This window comes from Typopeltis vanoorti, chromosome 20, assembly GCF_054136105.1.
Source record: "Typopeltis vanoorti isolate ZY-2024b chromosome 20, IOZ_Tvanoo_1.0, whole genome shotgun sequence".
Classification (NCBI taxonomy): domain Eukaryota; kingdom Metazoa; phylum Arthropoda; class Arachnida; order Uropygi; family Thelyphonidae; genus Typopeltis; species Typopeltis vanoorti.
Genome location: NC_143568.1, coordinates 3534568 through 3555570, shown reverse-complemented (window position 1 = coordinate 3555570; position 21003 = coordinate 3534568). Strand labels below are relative to the sequence as shown.

At 37.1% G+C, this 21003-nt stretch overlaps 1 protein-coding gene across 2 annotated transcripts in view; it reads right to left on the bottom strand.

Moving 5' to 3' along the window:
* Positions 1 to 1334: 1334 nt before the first annotated feature.
* LOC150095196 (uncharacterized protein ZK1073.1-like) overlaps positions 1335 to 21003 on the bottom strand; it is a 347623-nt gene continuing 327954 nt past the window's right edge. For both annotated transcript variants that reach the window (XM_090410330.1, XM_090410331.1), the window contains exon 13: positions 1335 to 1763. In XM_090410330.1, the coding sequence (XP_090266456.1) occupies positions 1720 to 1763 (44 nt within the window). In that variant the 3' untranslated portion in view covers positions 1335 to 1719. The remainder of the gene's footprint in view (positions 1764 to 21003) is intronic.

The window sequence follows — 21003 nt, the reverse complement described above, 5'->3', positions numbered from 1 at the left end:
CACTTGCCCTGGTATCCCATAAAGCAAAGGACATCTCCTTGCAGACATGTATATGTATAATTCTATGCATTATGGGAAGGGTTACTACCCAGACCCAGAGGTGATACCAAAGTTGAAGCAATGCAGAAGTCATATTTCTATATATGAGTTGCCAAAAGGTGTCACACCTTATTATTCAATTACTCTGGATTAGAGAAAGATGTTGAAAGTTTTTTCACTTGGTTAGACTATAAATTATATACAGTTTAATCCTTTATCAGTGTAAGCAAACAAAGTTTGCACCTGAAGTATCTTCAGGACTGGGGCAACTCTTGGCAAAGGTGGACTGACTTCACATCACTTGCCTTAGTATGTGAAGTCAGTCCACCTTTGCCACGAGTTGCCCCAGTCCTGAGGATACTTAAGGTGCAAACTTTGTTTGCTTATACTTGGATAAAGGATTAAACTGAATATGTAATTTATAGTGTAAGTGAAAAAATTTTCAACTATTTTGCAAGGTTTTAAAATAATTAGTGTTTCATCACAAATGATTATCTGACTTACACTAATGGTCCTTTAGCACTTATATGGGAGACTAAAATATTCTAGATGTGTAAATTCAGTGACATATGGGGGAAAGAGGACTAAGCTATACTGTTTGTCTCTGGTTTCATTGTATGCTTCTTAGTGAAATAGAGAAATGTAAAGTCTGTTTCAATTTTTTTTTTCCAAGGAGCAGTTTAAGTTAGTTTTCATAATTTTTGACTATACGATGATAACACACATGGATGAAAAAAGTAAAGGAAGCCATGTAGTTTCCTCAAGATTTCTATAACTCCTTGAAAATTTGCTTTTGTCATTGACTGGTTATACATGTTTGTTCGATTTCTCCAGTGACTTTTTAGCTACTTTTGGACATTCTGTGAATAGTTCAAGAGTAATCCAATTTACATCCTTAAATCATTTCTGCAGAGCATAAATGGTTTATGCTCTGCAGAAATGATTTAAGTCATTTTAATATATTAAAATGATTTAAATGATATAATGATTTAAGTCATTTTAAGATATTTTAGTCTCACATATATGGGAGACTAAAATATTCTAGATGTGTAAATTCAGTGACATGTGGGGGAAAGATTATTTAATTTACATTTTTAAATCATTTCTGCAGAGCACTCTCCCTCTCTAATAAATTAAATAGCTTTTATAATTAAGCAGACAAGACATTCCTCCTTCCCTACCAAAAAAAAAACACTTTTTTTTTTTAAAGATAAATTATATTATGAACCAAATAGTACAGTCAAAATATTGCATTACTATTAATATCACTACAAAAATATAACTACTCTTACTTTAAGTTTATATACAAATTATATAGGTTGCAAGAGCAAATATTGAATTCAAATTAAATCATATAATTAAATATCTGATTTAAAGATAATAATGTGTAATTAAATTAGATACATTTCCAAAGGTAAATCTTTATCTTAATGGCCATAGAAATAATGAAACTTGACAGTTTTTGAACATATTTTGCATTATCATTGACTATTAAATTAACAAGTAAAATGATTATAAATAATGATGTACGAGAAGAATTTCTTATCTTCCACCACCGCTCATCAATATTCTCCTATCTTTGTATTTCACACTATGCTTGGTACCTTTCTAATATGATGACAACGATAAGAACTATTCTGTAATTTCAATCTTACTTTGGTAGCAAAAAAGATTCCAACTTCATTTGTAGTCTGAACCTCGACGGATAAATGACACAGAGCTCACTAGAAAAAAAAAACATATGAATTACAAATTGCGTATCAACTTTAATTGTATATCAACTATGTTATTATGCAACTTAAGTTTAGACCAGTAAACATAAATTCCACATATTTCAGCCTGAATATCATAGGCCATTCATCAGTGGTGACAATAGTTAATTAGAAGGTAAAACACAATGAGCCGATTTGAAAAAGTAAGATCCACATGATGCTACACATAAAACAATGCAATGATATAACTAAGGGAATATTGCAAAATTAATTATTCAATAGCTTTTTTTTAAAAAAAAAATATTGATGTGTGATTACAATAAGAGACTTTCCCATATCTTAGATAGAGAGGCAGTCATTCTGATTTAAGTTTGGATGGCAAAGTAAGTCCTCAGCACTTTCTTTAAACAAATGTTAAAATTTATTATTATTATTATTATTTTATTATTATTCATGCCACCATGGAGTCAAAAGACTCACCGTGGAAGGTCCTTCCTAAGAAACACAAAGTCTATCAAGACTCATCGAGGGGAGGGCCCCCCCTAAGAAACACGAAGTCTATCATACCACTCCTTAAACTCATTGACCGTTCTCGCTCTCACCACTCCATCAGGCAATGCATTCCATGGTTCAACCACCCTCCATGCAAAGAAACCACTCCTCACCCTCTTGCTCACAGTTTCCTTTCGTAACTTCCAGGGATGGCCTCTTGTCATCACTCCTTCCCACTGTTCAACCAAGCGAAAGAACTCCCCAGTGTCAACCCTGTAACCACCTCTCAACAGTTTAAAAGTCTCAATCATATCACCTCTCCTTCTTCTATCCACCAAACTCTGCAGTCTGCATTCCCTCAGCTGATTCTCATAACTATCATTGTACAGTCCTGAACCCATCTTTGTTATCTGCCTTTGCACAGTTGATGTATCCCCTTCAAATCCTAGAGACCACATCTGAGAACAATAGTCCAAGTGTAGTCTGATCAGGGTCTTATACAACGGAATGATAACTCTTTTATCTCTGCAGGTCAATGACTTTCTCATTATTGCAGCAATCCTCTGTGTTACCTTCACCACCTTTGCAATATGTCCTCTAAATTTTAGGTTTCTATCAATCATCAACCCCAGATCTCTTGTCTCCCCTACTTTCTCCAGTATAACTCCTCCCATAGAGTATGCAGTGTCCCATCAATGTTTCCCAAACCTCAAGACCTTACATTTTGCTGCATTAAACCGACACCCCCATTCATTTGCCCATCTATCTAGCTTATTCAAATTCTCTTGCAGGGCTGCTGCGTCTGCACTATTACTAATAATTCTTCCCAGCTTCGCATCATCTGCAACCAACTGAATATCCCCTTGCAATCCACTGACAATGTCATTGATATAAAGGTTAAACAATATAGGTCCCAGTACTGAGCCCTGTGGGACCTCACTTGTAACCCTCTGCTTCCTTGAAACTGCTCCACCATATACAACTCTCTGATATCCATCAGACAGCCAATCCTGAATCCAGTTGACCAATCTGACATCCAGACCCATGTGCTGCAACTTAAATATCAGCTTATCATGTGGCACCCTGTCATATGCCTTCGCTAAGTCTAAGAAAATGGCAGTATATGCCTTTTCCTCATGTAATGCTCTTGTAACTTTATCATAAAAGGCTAGCATATTGCTAAAACAAGAGTACCCCTTCACAAATCCATGTTGACTATCACAGATAACATTACCCTCATCTGCCCAATGCTGTATACGGTCCCTCACTACTTTCTCCAAGATCTTAACAACTACTGATGACACACAAACTGGCATATAAATAGACACTTCCAGTCTGCTACTGCCCTTATGCAATGTCACTATCTTACCTTCCTTCCATTCCATGGGCACCTTTCCCGCATCCTGACTTTCATTGAAAAGCCAGGTCAAAGGCACTGTCAGTTCCCTAGCACACTCTCTCAAAACTCGTAGTGAAATACCGTCCAGTCCCACAGCTTTACTGACATCCAGAGTACTCAGTATTTGAAACACACTCTCCTCCTCTACCTCTAAACCTCGAACCTGCCCAAACCCTCTAATATTAAAACCGACTCCTCCAGGATGAAATACTCCAATAATAACTTGCCACCAATTGGTGAGAGTGACCATAAGGTCATGACTTGGGAGGTGGCTAAAGGAGTGGAATTTACAATTAAGACAGGGTACATGTGGAATTACCAGGCTGGTAAGTATGACAAGCTTAGGTGTGTGTGTGCTTGGCTCAGTGCCATGGCATGTAAAACTGCAAGGGCTGAATGTTGATAGTGCATGGGAGGTGGTTAAGAAGTATTTGCAGGAGACAATGGTTGACTGTATACCAAGAGTCCGAATAATAAATAAAGTAGGGGTTATTCATCCATTTAACCCCTACTTTATTTATTATTCGGACTCTTGGTATACAGTCAACCATTGTCTCCTGCAAACACTTCTTAACCACCTCCCATGCACTATCAACATTCAGCCCTTGCAGTTTTACATGCCATGGCACTGAGCCAAGCACACACACACACACCTAAGCTTGTCATACTTACCAGCCTGGTAATTCCACATGTACCCTGTCTTAATTGTAAATTCCACTCCTTTAGCCACCTCCCAAGTCATGACCTTATGGTCACTCTTTTTTTTGCAGCTTGAGCTGCAAAAAAAGAAACAATTGTGGAGGGAATTTAAGGAGAAAGGTGACCAACAGGCACAGGAACAGTATAAAGCTCAGGCCAGGATGGTAACAAGGGTGGTCAGAAAAGCAAAAGCGGATTACGAAAGAAAATTGGCCATGCAGGCTAAAGACAATCCCAAACAGTTTTTTTAATGTGTTGCAAGTAAAAGGAAAAATGTTCATGGTAGAATGATCTTAAAAAATGCTGAGGGTAGGGAGGTAACCGAATCAGTCGATATAGTGGAATTACTGAGCAAGCACTTTGCAAGAGTATATCATCCAGGTGGTGACATTGCAGGAATGGAAGAACCAACAGCTTATACTTGAATTGTGATGGATGAAGTAGAGGTAACTAGTCTATTACGGAACCTCAATGTCAATACATCTGTGGGATTGGATGGTACACCAGCTCGTGTCGTACATGAAGCGGCTAAAGAACTGTCAGTGCCCTTGACCATTTTGTTTAATTTGAGCCTCGGGTCTGGGTCAGTCCCAAGGGGGTGGAAAGAGGGGAAAATAGTTCAGCTGTATAAAGGTGGTTCCTGTTGAAAATTACCGGCCAATCAGCATAACAGGAATCATTATCAAGGTCTTGGAGAAAATAGTCAAGAGGAAAATACAAGATTGGATATAAGAAAATCGGATACTGTATCGGGGACAGCATGTTTTTTTTGTGAGGGGTAGATCATGCCTCAGTAACTTGCTCACGTATTATAACACAGTGACGGCTGAACTGGATAAGGATAATGGGTTTACAGTGATTCTACTGGACCTTGCTAAGGCCTTTGACAGGATACCACATGGAATTCTAATCAGTAAATTGCAACATATGGGGATGGATATAGGGTTGGTGAGATGGATAAGAGGGTGATTGACGGAGAGATATCAGAGAGTGATTTATTCAGGAGTAGAGTCCACAAGGCCTGTGACTAGCGGTGTGCCACAAGGATCTGTTCTTGGACCACTGCTGTTTAATTTGTTCATTAATGATATAGGAAAGGATCTGAGAGGAACAGTTCATTTGTTTGCGGATGATGCTAAGTTGGGTAGGGCAATAGTGAATGCAGATGATGTCAAAATTTTGCCAGATGATTTGGATAGATTGGAGGTCTGGGCTGAGAATGGATGTCAATTTAATGTGGCAAAATGTAAGGTTATACATTTTAGGGTGAAAAGATTAGCAGCAGTTTACTACATTGGTTGAAGTGTACTCCAGGAAATTGATGAGGCATGAGATTTAGGAGTGTTGGTAGATAAGGAGTTGAAGTTTAGGGGGCACATTGCAAAATTGGCCAAATCATCTCATCAAATCCCTTGGTTGCTGAAGAATACGTTGACAAGCAGAGACAAGCAGGTTATTGTTCCTCTGTATCGAGTCTTGATAAGATCCCATCTCGACTACTGTGCCCAGATTTGGTCACCTAGGTTTCTTCTTGATGGAGAGGAGGTGGAGAGGATCCAGAGGCGAGTGACCGAGATGATAGCAGGTCTGTGGAATGAACCTTATGAGAACAGGTTGAGGATTTGTGGGTTGCAAAAATTGGTTGATAGGTGGAGGAGGGGTGATATGATTGAGACATTCAAATTACTGAAGGGTTTCTATAAAACTAATTCAGAAGATATTTTTGAGAACAGGGCTGGTTGTGGGAGGACTAGGGGACATCCATGGAAACTGGGCAAAAGTGTGGTTAGTAAGGTTGATGAGCTGGGTTCTTTACTTTTAGAGTGGTGAATGAGTGGAATGGGCTGCCAGAGTCTGCGGTGGATGCTGTGACAGTGAATGAGTTTAAGGCGAGGTATGATAGATACTGTATGAATGTCGAATAGTTGTGATGAATATGATTTGGGGCCTCCCTCGATGAGTCTAATGACTCCCTGGAGTTGTACATAATAATAATAATAATAAAATTTATAGTGACATCGATGAAGGAAGCGTGTTTCAGACCATAGGATATTGTGGTCTTTATCTATTCCATGCTGTACCAAGCCATATTTCTCAGATTTATTAATGCTAACATAAGACTAGAATTCTTATACTCTCTTTTCAACTTGGTGTCCAGTTTGTCCAAAGTAAGAATGATGACAGTCACAAGGAACTTGGTTGAGTTTCTTTTTTTTTGGTTGGGCCATTGAGTTTCATATAGCGTTTGATGTTAGTGTTCCTGCTATAATGGTTGAGGTGTAGAATAAATAGTAGGAGCATGTTGCAATAAAATTTTTATAATTCCAGTCTTCTGTGATTAATAGTGAGCCACTTGCTGTTGAATATAGCATTCAGTGAAAAGTAGGCTTTCAATAAACAGAAGTATTAATTTACCTGATGGTGAGTGGAAGAGTAGAATATCTAAAAAGAACAATTTGTTGTCTTTTTCTATTTCCATAGTAAATTTAATTCATGGATGCAGATTGTTTATATTAGATAAAAAAGTAGGCAATGTGTCTTCATTATGGGGCCAGATATCAAAAACAGTGTCAACATAACAAATGAAAAATTAAGGCTGAGTGTGTATGGATGAGAAAAGGATGTCTTCTTAATGGTCTAAATAAAAGTAAGAAGGACAAGGGAGAGTGGGCTTCCCAGTTGGGTTCCTTCAACTTGACTCTAAAACTTATTTTGACAAATAAAACATCTGGAGTGCATAACAAAGTTGAATAATTCCACTATATCCTGTGGAAATGCTTCTGAATGTAGATGTAGTGTATCAAGAGGAACATTTGTGAATAGAGATTCTATATCAAAGCTAACCATTGTATCAGTGGGTAGGGAAACATTTTTCACTTTATCTAGAAAATCTAAAGAATTCTTTATGAATGAGAAAGAGTTCCAATCTGAGATTTCAACAGGTGTACTAAAACGTTGCCTATTAGGTAAGTAGTTGAATCTATGCAGTCAACAATTGGATGAAGAGGAATGTCTTATGTATCTTAGGTAAACCATAGAACCTAGGGGTTCTAGCAAAATAAGTTTTTCAGTTTTTCTATGGTGTCTCCATTGAGGCTTACAACTTCATCTAGTAATGAGTTCATGAGCTGTCTGTTAGTGGAACTGTAATCCAATTCTTGGTACGTTGATCAATCCCATAGTAAAAAAATAATTTTTTTACTATGGGATCAATCCCATAGTAAAAAAAATGGCAGAATTCATAACTGTAGTTTCCCCATGTCAGACTTTGTAAATGAGATGACTATTACATCTTAAGGATTGCAACACTTTCATTTCAGCTAAAGAGATGTTTGTATGTAGAAGCTTGGATTTCAATATGATGTATGAAATTTCCAAACAGAGTTTATTAGCATCCTCACTAGATAGAGTGAATAAGTTCCGTTCAATGTTGAAAAGGAAATCTAAGTAAGGTATCCTTAGAAACTATGGAGAAATCATGTCCTTTTGAAATAATAAGGATTTCACTTTCATATTTCCTACCTAGTTTTCTGGAACTGTATGAAGTGTGCTTTGCTTAGTGACAAGGGAATAGAATTTATAAACAAAGTTACCAGTGTTACATGGTAACTGTGAGCTAGGATTACCCGTTCTTAAAAATTGCCATGATCTCAAGATTATTTCAAACTCCAAAAAGCTGAAGGAAATTATCAAGTCCCCCAGTGCTCATAATATCTGATTCAACACAAGCCTATTACTCATACACAATCAACTTCAAGCTGCTAAACGTGAACTAGCTATTAATATAAATCTTATCTGTGGCCTCCAGAATTATACTTCAGCTTTAGCCCTCAATGAAGGTCTACAGTTGAGGGCCTGATCACCTATGATATTCAGGCTGACATATATGGCCTTAATTATATAAACAGTATTACTTTCCCTTAGTGTTATACAGTGGTCAGAATCATTTCAGTAAATTACAGAGACTACAACTGTGTTAGGAATAACTACTTTAATTTCACAATGTTTTAACCTTGGGAAATTAACCTTCATATGAAAGTCATTTGGAGTACACATACACACACATGCATGTGCACGCACACAAACACTCACATGCATGCATGCACGCACGCACGCACACACACACACACACACACACACACACACACACAAATTCCATTTTGAACAGTATGCCAAAGTGACAATGTTTTGAACTATTATTCCACTGACTGACCTCTAGTGGAGGAGAAAAAAAAATCAAAGCTATATCCCATTTATAACATTAGAGAACAAATTCATATAAATACTTTTAAATAGAGCAAAATTGGAATTGATGGCTTAATAATTTAACATAAGTGTTTGTTAAACCAACTCAAGGAGTTGGTTTAATGTTATTATTATTATTATTATTCAGGCTTCCATGGAGTTAAAAGACTCATTGTGGGAGGTCCTTCCTAAGAACATAAAGTCTGTCAAGACTCATCGAGGGGAGGTCTCCCCCTAAGAAACACAAAGTCTATCATACCACTCCTTAAACTCATTGACCGTTCTCGCTCTCACCACTCCATCAGACAATGCATTCCACGGTTCAACCACCCTCCATGAAAAGAAACCACTCCTCACCCTCTTGCTCACAGTTTCCTTTTGTAACTTCCAGGGATGGCCTCTTGTCATCACTCCTTCCCGCTGTTCAACCAAGTGAAAGAACTCCCCAGTGTCAACCCTGTAACCACCTCTCAACAGTTTAAAAGTCTAAATCATATCACCTCTCCTTCTATCCACCAAACTCTGCAGTCTATATTCCCTCACCCAATCCTCATAACCAAAATTGTACAGTCCTGAAACCATTTTTGGCATCCGTCTCTGTACTACCCTTTCCACAGTTAATTTATCCCCTTCAAATCCTGAGGACCAAATCTAAGAACAATAGTCTAAGTGTGGTCTGATCAGAGACTTATACAATGGAATGATAATCCTTTTATCTCTGCAGGTCAGTGTCCTTCTCATAATTGCAGCAATCTTCTGTGTTACCTTCACCACCTTTGCAATATGTCCCCTAAATTTCAGGTTTCTATCAATCATCAACCCCAGATCTCTTGTCTTCCCTACTTCCTCCAGTTTAACTCCTCCCATAGAGTAGGCAGCGTCCCATCGATGTGTCCTAAACCTCAAGACTTTACATTTTGCTGCATTAAACCAACATCCCCATTCAATTGCCCATCTATCTAGCTTATTCAAATCCTCTTGCAGGGCTACCATATGCACTATTACTAATATGTTATACTATATACTATTATTATTATTCAGGCCCCCATGGAGTCAAAACACTCATCGTGGGAGGTACTTCCTAAGAAACACAAAGTCTATCATACCACTCCTTGAACTCATTGCCCGTTTTCGCTCTCACCACATCAGGCAATGCATTCCATGGTTCAACCACCCTCCATGCAAAGAAACCACTCGTCACCCTCTTGCTCACAGTTTCCTTTCGTAACTTCCAGCGATGGCCTTTTGTCATCACTCCTTTCCGCTGTTCAACCAAGTGAAAGAACTCCCCAGTGTCAACCCTGTAACCACCTCTCAACAGTTTAAAAGTCTCAATCATATCACCTCTCCTTCTTCTATCCGCCAAACTCTGCAGCCCACATTCCCTCAGCCGATCATCATAACTATCATTGTACAGTCCTGAAACCATCTTTGTTATCTGCCTTTGTACCCTTTCCACAGTTAATTTATCCCCTTCAAATCCTGGGGACCAAATCTGAGAACAATAGTCCAAGTGTGGTCTGATCAGGGTCTTATACAACGGAATGATAACTGTTTTATCTCTGCAGGTCAGTGTCCTTCTCGTTATTGCAGCAATCTTCTGTGTTACCTTCGCCACCTTTGCAATATGTCCCCTAAATTTCTATGTAACCAACTTCTGGTATGATATGATATATTTTGCTTTGCAGTTATCAGTTTCAGTGTAATTGCTACCTGTTCTCCATTAATAATACTGCAGTATGCTAAAATAGTTCCATTTGAAAATTATTAACACCAGACACTTCCATGGAGTCACTCATTGTGGGAGTTACACACTATCACCTGCAAAACTCAAACTGCCTTAAACTCATTCAATGTGTCTACATTCACAACACACTCAGTCAATGCACTCCCACTCTCCATGCAAAGAACTTTCTTCTCATTCCTTTTCTCACACCCTCCTTAAACAGTTTCCTCTTGTTCTACTACCCTCTTACATTCCATGAAAAATTTCTTCCATGTTAATCTGATTACAACCCTTTAGCAACTTATATGTCTTAATTATGTCCTTCTTCCTTCCATTCACAAGTGTTTATAATTTGCATTCTTTCAATCTGTCTTCATACTCCACATTCCAAAGACCACTTATTACCTTTGTGAATCTTCTCTAGACACTTTCTAACATATGAAAACACATGTTATATGAAAGAATTGTTATATAACTTTCTAACATATAACATTTTCACCATGAAAATCTGGTGACCAAATCTGTGCAAATAATGCAAATATGGCTTGATCAAGGCATTATATAATGGAATCATAACCTCTATTTTTGCATTCCAAGTCTTCCACATCACTACCATTATTTGATTTGACAACTTCACAACTTTAGCATTGTGTGGTCCCTGAATTTCAGGTTCTTGTCCACTATCAATCCCAGATTTCTTGTTGTAGTACATCTTCTTTACTTGTTTCAAAGTTTCTCCATCAAGTGTATACTTTACATCCTATCGTTGCTTACTAAATTTCAAATCCTTACACTTTGCAACACTGAACTGACAGTTCCACTTACCTGCAAATTCACACAATCTATTCCAGTCCTCCTGTAAAGCCACAACATCTGCTTGACTCTGCATTGTTCTTCCCAATTTTGTATCATCCACAAACAGTTCCATATCACTAGTTAAACTCATCAATATCATTAATATACAAGTTGAACAACAATTGTAGACCCCTGCAGCACACCACTGATGACCTTCCTCTTTCAGTATACTGTACCCACATATTATTATTATTATCCAAGACCCCATGGAGTCAAAGACTCATCTAGGAGGTCCTTTTATCACACACACACACACACACACACACACACACACACACACACACACACACACACACACACACACACACACACACACACACACACACACACACCACACACACACACACACACACACACACACACACAGAGCTCATCATACCATGCTTTAAATATACTCAAATTCTCTGCAGACACTTTCTGATATCTATCTGACAGCCAGTTAATGATCCAACTCATTAGTCTACCCAATCCCATCTGTTTCAATTTATTTTACAGCTTATCATGCACCTTCCTTGTCCAATAAATCTGTCACCTTATTATAGTACATAAGTTGGTAAGCATGTTCTCCCTTTAACAAACCCATGCTGACAATCACAGAGAATATTGCTTTCATCAACCCATTTCTGTGTCCTAATTCTCACTGATCTCTCCACTACCTTAACTACAACTCCAGATATACAGATTGGCCTATTTGTAGCCACAGCCTTATCACCACCTTTATACAGTGGTGACTACCTTCTTTCCACTCTTTTGGGACCAATGCTGTTGTAAGACTCTTATTAAACTGGCATGTGAATCCTATTGCCAACTCCTCGGAACATCCCTTAAGACCTGTGATATTTCATGAAATCCTATTGCCTTATTGACATCAAACTATTAATTTCCTCACATTTCCTGCTCACTCACAATTAAGCCATCCTCTCTCTTATTTCCTCCACACTTGAGGTTTTCATGACTTCACACTGATGAGGATAAAACAACCTTATGAAGAGCAGTTACTATTGCACCATATTCATCCATTAACATCATCTTACCATAATCATTCTTCCTTTTACTTGTCACATATTTAAAAAACTCTCTAGTGGTTTGATTTGCTAATTTCTGCTTCATACTGCACTTTTGCTATCCATACCAACAGATTCACCATTCTGGCCTGCTGTTTATATAAATATGTCATTTTTACTGACTAATGGATATATATATATTCCCAATGGCACAATGAGGTAACTGATGCTTTGTGTAAAATGAATGTAAGAGTATTAGAATTAGTGATGGTTGTAGACACAAAGTGTTTGAGATTTGGAGCAAAAAAAAAAGTAGTCAAAAGAATCTGAAGAAGTTGAGAAAGGTGAAGGATAATAGTATATGTGTATGTATTAAGATTTATATAAAACTTACATAACACCTACTAAAGACATTTGAAAGAATAGTGGATAAGAGATTGAGAGAAACAATGAATATTAACCAGATGCAATGTGGTTTCATGAAAGGGAAAGGAACAACAGATGCAATCTATATGATGAAACAACTACAAAAGTACCTTGAGAAAAATAAAAGGCTTTTCCATATATTTAATATGCTATTTAATAAGAGCATTGGAATAAAAGGCTTATCCGTATATCTAGAAAAGCCATATGAAAGAATACCAAGGGACCTAATCTGCTAGGTTCTCAGAAGGTTCTAATAGAAACATTAGTAAGGATTATAAAAGTAATACATGAAAAATTCGAGATGGCAGTAAAAACAAGCATTGGAACAACAAAATTTTTCAACATCAAAGTGGGATTGCAACAGAGGGCACACGAGGATTAAGGGTCTTGGATTTGGTCATCTCATCAGAGGATGTAATTATAAATGAGGTGTCAAATCATCCACCAATTGGTGAAAGTGACCATGAGGTGATTACCTGGGTGGTTGCCAGCAGTGCAAGGACCCCTATGAAAAAAGGGTATATGTGGAACTACAAGGGGGGTGATTATAAAGAGCTCAGGAGACAGCTTGTGGGTGTAGCATGGAATGAGGAGTTAGCTGAAAAAGAGATCAATGCAGCTTGGGGGATTTTCAAAAACTATTTAGTAGATGCAATGTCTAAATATATTCCAAGGGTGAGAAGGTTAAATAAGGTAGGTGTGAGATGGATGAATAAAGAGATTAAGCATGCAATACAGAGAAAAACGGCATTGTGGAGGCAGCATAAGAGAAGTGGAAGAAACCAATTTCATGAGGTCTACAAAGACCAGGCAAGGAGGGTGACTTGGTTGGTGAGAGTAGCTAAAGAGAGGTATGAACAGAAGTTAGCTAATGAAGTCAAAGAGAATCCTAGGGAGTTCTTTCGATATGTAGCCAGCAAAGGAAAGAATGATTATGGAAGGATGACACTGATTGGAGGAAATGGTATAAAGACAACTGTTGCAGAATGTGTGGTGGAGATACTTAATGAGCAGTTCATAAAGATCTTTCAATCTTGTGAATGTGACTTCATGGAGAGATTGAGAGCAGTTGATGATGGGGAGGAGAGACTGACTGTAAGTGAGCAAGAGGTGTTTGGGAAGTTGAGTAAACTAGATGTAAATAAGGCTGTGAGACTTGATAATATATCACCGCGTATTCTGAAAGAATGCGCCAGAGAGTTGACACCTGCCTTGACATATTTTTTTAATACGAGTCTTGCACTTAGTCAAGTTCCTAAGGAGTGGAAGTAGGGCAAGATTGTGCCACTTCATAAAGGAGGTGATCGAACTCAAGCATCAAACTATAGGCCTATCTGTGTGTCAGGTGTTGTGGTTAAGTGGTTGGAGAAGCTTGTGAGAACTAGGATCCAGAGTTGGGTTGACAACAATGGTATTATCTTTGATGGACAGCATGGATTTGCTAAAGGGAGATCATGTTTTAGTAATCTACTTACTTATTACAATAAAGTGACTGCTTCCTTGGACAGAGGAGAAGGATACACAGTAATATACTTGGATTTCACAAAGGCTTTTGATAGAGTACCTCATGATAAGTTGACAGCCAAACTAGAGCAGATGGTGTTGGATATTAGATTAGTGCATTGGATTGGAGACTGGCTATCTGATAGGTATCAACAAGTTGTGTATGGGGGTGCGAAATCCCGGAAAAGGAAAGTCACTAGTGGAATGCCTCAAGGGTCTGTTTTAGGGCCATTACTATTTAACTTGTATATTAATGATATTGGCGAAGATTTAGATGGAGATATTCAGTTGTTTGCAGATGATGCAAAATTGGGACAAACCATAAAGAGTAGTGAAGATGTGGCCTTGCAAGAAGACCTGAATTAATTGAGTGATTGGGCAAGCACATGCAGATGTGAGTTCAATGTTGCAAAATGTAAGGTTTTAAAATTTGGAAAACAAAGATGGGATGCAGAATTTATGCTTGGTAAGAATATATTGTTGGAAGTAGAGGAAATAAGAGATCTGGGGATGATAGTGGATAAGGATCTAAAATTTAGGGTACACATCGCCAAAATTGTGAAGACGACACAAAGACTTCTGGGAATGATGCAGAGGACACTGACGTATAGAAGTAGGAAGATTCTTGTTCCATTGTATAAGGCTTTGATTAGGCCAGATTTGGTCAACGGGTTTTCAGAAGGATGAAGAGATGTTTGAAAGGGTCCAAAGGCGACTGACTAAGGTAGTTTCTGACCTCTGAAATGTGAAGTATGAGGAAAGATTGAGATGTAATTTGCAGAGTCTGGTGGAGAGAAGGAAGAGGGGAGATATGATAGAGACCTACAAGTTGGTAAGGGGTTGTTATAAGATCAATGGCGGAGAAGTTCTACAGAGAATAGTGGGAGATCAGGGGAGAACCAGAGGTCATCCCTGGAAACTGTATAAAGAGGGTGTGAGTAGGGGAGTGAGAGGCAGGTTTTTTTCGTGCAGGGTTGTGAATGATTGGAATGCCTTGCCTGTGAGTGTCTGCAAGGAGTTTGAGTGTTTAAGACACAGTATGATGAGATGTGTGTGTGTGATAAAAGGACCTCCCAGATGAGTCTTTGACTCCATGAGGTCTTGGGAAATAATAATAATAATAATAATTATCTAGGGTCAGCACTAAGCCCATATTTCTATTTGTGATTATTTTATATGTGCTCAGCTCAGTGAAGCAGTAGTAGCCAAAAATACACCATGTAATATATTATTTGCAGATGACTTTGCTATCCCAGGTAAGACTGTAGAAGAAGCCCAAAAGAGTTTTATAGAGTGGCAAAATATCTTGGAGGATGCAGATCTAAAGGTAATTACTAAGAAAACTGAAGTAATGGTTAGTGAGAGGGAAGGACATGAAGAAATTAGTATAAAGGATAGAGAAAGTGGTATTTTGAAAGAAATTGACCATTTTAGTTACCTAGAATTCGAGCAGGTTGGACTAAATGGAAGGAGATGTCAGGAGTGATGTGTGACAAAAATGCAACAAAAAAAAAAGTAAAACTAAGTACAGGTAACCCTCTTATAACGTGGATGTTAGGTTCCACAGAAATGCCGCGTTATATAAATTGCATTGTGCAAGACTCAGATCACATAGAAAAAGTAGGGTTATGTTCTGAAATCGTTTTTTTTTTAATTATATAAACACAACAACAAAAAAAAATATTTTTATTTGATTCAGGTAATTTATGTAAGTTAAGAAAACATATAAACTATGAAAAAACATAGTATAAACTTATGAAAATACAAATTGCACGTAAACTTCATTGTTCATAATGCATAAATAGTTTAGGCAAAATAAAATAAAGTGCATATTTTAATCGTCATCACTATCTTCAAAAGGAAAATTTCATAGATGTTCTTTATTTACGAGAAGTCATCGTCACTTGAAATCTCTTGCAAATCATTTGTATAATTCTCACTGCATACTTCGGCTGGTTTAGTTATCAAGACGTCAGTAATAAGACCTTGCTTACCACTATGCTGCAACTTTTTAATTAAGTTCATAATATGGAGCTAAACAAATATCCAATTGTCTCATGAATTTTCCGAAGAGCTCTATTGAGGGATCATTATCCGTAAAATAACGTTCCAACTTTCTTGCCAAGTCCAATCCTTCTGCTAATTTCGTTAAACGGAATTCTTTAATGGATTCTTCACAATCAGAATCTTCGGCAGAACTTTCCCAGCCATTTGGTTCGAGGTCATCTATTAATTGTACCAGTTAATCCTAATTTAAATCTATTTCCCCATCAATTAATTCACTAATTTCATTTCAACCATATTGCAAAAGCCCTGTAAGTGGCCATTACTATAAAAAATAAACTTTTTACATAAAAAAGCATTACATATTGTATGTAACTCACCAAAAAATAAAGTACTGCGCTTGAGATTAACACACTTATGATTTTTAATGCGCTTTCCTGGCAGAAAATGAAGACAATTTTTAACAATAAACACTTTATACGGTAACAATTGACATACATGCATGCTGAAAGGTATTTTCCCCTAATATAAAATTCACTAGTCATAACTGCATGCACGTTACCAGCAGACGCAAATTTAACGAAGAAAGATAAAATTTGATTTTTATGTCGCACGGTGAAAAATATATGAAAAGATAAAGGGTTACTACAATTTGTAGACCATGTTTTTATTGAAACTACATTGTATAAGTATCGCATTGAACAAGAGTTACTACAATTTGTAGACTGCGTTATATCAAAATCACGTTGTATAAGTACCGCGTTATACGAGGGTTACCTGTATATATAAATCAGACATAAGCAATAAAGAGAGCTCTGGAGGAACAATTGGAAAGAACAGAGATGTGGATGCTAAACTGGATAAACGCAACATCAAGGAAAGAGCATAGTAGGGACAAAGATATAAAGAAGGAGATGGGGATTAGAAAATTAACAACAAAGTGAAAGAAAGTAGACTGAGGTGGGCTAGTCATGTATGGAGAACACCAGTAGACCACCCAATTCAGAGAGTCACAACAATGGAAGTGAAGGGTAAGAGAAGAAGATGGTGGGAAAACATCAAAAGGGATATGGAAAAAGTTGGAGTGGAAAGGAGGGATGCCTAGGATAGAAATAAGTGAAAGAAAATTGTCCAAGCAGCATACTACAGAACTCTCTGGAACTAAAATGCTGGAAAGAAGAAGATATATTAAGGTTTAGGTACTGGTTTAAACTCATAATAAGGTTTAATGAAAAGAAAACAACACAAAAAAATAAACAGGTTTAAATCCAATATTTCATCTCTATCACAGGTATGTCTTCTGGAATGCAATATAAAAATTTTAACACCACACACGATGAAATAGATGTCAGATTAGAAGCTTCCGGCTTCTAGTCTAACTTGAAGATAGACTAGAAGTTTGTGTGTGTGTTATGGCACACAATTTTACACTGTGTGTCATAACACACAGAAGACATGTCTTGTGATAGAGATGAAATACTAGAACCAATCAACTAGTGAAATTATTTCATTGTCTTGTTTTCTTTCCATTAAGCTTAATTATGATAACAATATAGTTGAAAAAGTGGATGGTTCCTTTTAGTATGACAATAGTGAATTGAGAAGGAAGAGACTAGTATTGATGAATGGCATTGATTATGGCTAGCTTTTGTGAGTTAATAGGTGTGTAATTCGTGTGAAATTTAATACCAACAAAGAGAAAAAACTGAAAGTGGCTAGTACAGAGAAAATAGAGTAACACTATCGTATAAATTAAACATTAAAACAGAATGCATAACATTACATGCATGAAGCGTGTTGTGTTAGTCACTGTTATGAGAGCACGTTCTGTAGTTTTGAGCGAAATTAAATTCTGGCAGACTGAATGATCTTATTAAGGTTTTCCATATGTTAGTTATTATCATTCCCTGGTTTTCTGTTAAGATTTTCTCCAGAACGGAGGACTACAACAGCTTCTCCACCTTTGCAACGAGTTGCCCTGGTGTTGTATCACTTTACCCTAGTCCTGAAGATACTTCAGGCGCAAACTTTGTTTGCTCACACTTGGATAAAGGATTAAACTAATTTTATTATACAACAGCTTCTTTGAAATTTCTATAACGGAAATCTTCTTTTAGGTGACGCATGGAGCTGTTATTCCAATCAATGGTATGGTTAGTAATCACGAAATGATGGGCTAGACCTGAGTTGTCTGTTCTGTTGTTATTAACATCTCCTATATGTTTTTTTTTTTTTGAATTTCAAAGCTTCTTGACATCTGTCCTATATTAGTTTAGACCACAAGCACGTGGGATGTTGTACACTCCAGCGTGTTTGAAAAAAGGATTAATGTCTTTTGGCGATCTTAAAACTTGATGGACAATCTTGACCGGTTTGAATGCAACGCTGATGTTGAAAGGTTTAAAAAGTTTTGTGATCTTCTCAGACACTGTACCTGCATAAGGAATAAATCCAGGTTTAACTAAGGATGAACTGTATTGAATGATGGTAGGTTGTTATTGTGGGGGGGGGGGGTCTCTGATATATGAGTAATTTCATCATAGAGTTCTTTTTCTTCTGAGATGATGTTGGTAGCTCTACTTTTGAGCATATGTATTATGCTGAGCTTCTGGGAAATATGAGTTGACTTGAAATGAAGGTAGCTTCCAGTGTGCGTAGAAGCCGGACAGCCCCGTCGGCAAACTTGTTGGTATTAAATGTTTATAAATCATGGTCAATATATATTACAATGATCAATATATATTACAATTTAATTATATGTTTGAATGACCAAATATAATCTAAACAATGAACAGACTCGATGATGATATGAAGCAAAAAGTATGTTATTTTGAGAAACTCAAATGTAAACAAGCTAGACTTCTAAACCATCTAACTTTCTTAAAAAGATGCAGAAACTTTATCCTTTGTTTCCAAGTTTTTAACATTCAAAGAACAATTTCTTTGAATTGTTTATATACCTTTAGGGCCAGGGATGCCTTAGAATATATACTAAGGCATCCCTGGCCCTACTATGTGAGAGAATACATAATACATGTAAGAGTTGAACTTGATTAGAACAGAATAGACCTTTTGTGCTTCTGACATTTTGAAGTTATTTCTAATAACATAGAGAGCAACTTATGGACACTTCTATATAAGATGATTTACAACAGTTTCAACAAAGCTTTTCTAATTAGTAAAAAAGCTCAAATAAAATAATTCAACACACTATATGAAAAGTATTACAACTCCAGACCGAGCCTCTCTGATGAAAAAGTGATTTTTAACCTTTCGAACCATATATTAACACAACTATGAAATACTTAAGAAAGGATTCAATTTTGCCATTGCCCCAGATCATATTTCTAAGGTTGACATCACCAGTAACATCACCAGTAGCACTTTTTATTCTCATCCTTTCCAGAAACAATGGCAAATGATCCGATTAAAAAGTGCTATTATCCTTTCAATTTCCAAGCCACCTAACCTAAACATAACACTCCAAGAAAAAAGGGCTCTCTCAAACTTGAAAAAAGATAAACAAATAACTATCTTAAAAGCAGAGAAAGGTAATGTCATAGTCATTTTAAACACTAAGGACTACATAGCCAAGACTGCAGAATTACTATCAGACCCATCAACGTATCGCATATTAGAGTTGGACCTAATATGGAAAAACTACAAGGACACTAGCAACTTATTACGGAACATGACTAGTTAGTCCAGAGATTGCAACGGAATCCGAAGTCACTATACCCATTGACGCCACAATTGTATGGAGCCCCGGAAGTCCACAAAAGTGGAGTTCCACAATGTCTGATTGTTGTCAGAAGGAATGCTCCCACATATTTATTGTCCAAACACCTCTCCAGCCTCATAAAAGGACATATAAGAAAATCGGACACTTACATTAAGAACTCAAAGCACTTTATTGAAAAATTGAAAAACATCTCGATCTTAAAGACAGACACTCTCGCTAGCTTGGACGTGTTATCTTTATTTACAAACATACCAGTAGAAGAAGCTATCAGTATCCTATACGATCTCTTCCCTGAAGATAAGGCTCACCTTTTTCGTCACTGCCTTAAATCTAATTATTTCATTCTAATTACTGGAATGAAACGATATATGAAAAACTAAATGGCTTAACTATGGGAAGTCCCCTTTCGCCGCCCTGTGCAGATCTGTTCATGGAAAAAGCTAGAAATAGACATCCTCTCAAAATTAGACCCAAAACCTTTCGTGTGGTGCAGGTATGTAGATGATGTCTTCATAATTTGGAGGGACACAAAAACAGCCATTTTGGAATTTTTAACCAAAATAAATTAATTCTTTTAATCAAAAAATACAATTCACTTTGGAACTGGAAAAGGATAAATCAACTACCATTTCTGGATACCCTAATCAAGAAACCAGCAGATAGACATATCAAACTAACAGTCTACCGCAAACCAACACACACACATTGGATGCTACCTACATTTCAAGTCAACTCACCATATTTCCCAAAAGCTCAGCATAATACATATGCTCAGAAATAGAGCTACCAACATCATCTCAGAAGAAAAAGAACTCTATGATGAAATTATTAATATGGAGGAGTAGCGGAGACAAGAGATCTGAGGGTGATGATTGATAGAAAACTAAAATTCAGTGAGCATATTGCAAAAGTGGTGAGGGTAACTCAGAGGATTGCTGCAATACTGAGAAGGACGCTGACTTGCAGAGATAAAACAGTTATCATTCCATTGTATAAGACCCTGATCAGACCACACTTAAACTATTGTTCTCAGAATTTCAAGAGAATTTGGTCCCCAGGATTTCAAGAGGATAAATTGACTGTGAAAAGGGTAGAGGCAGATAAAAAAGATGGTTTCAGGACTGTACAATAAGAGTTATGAAGATCGACTGAGGGAA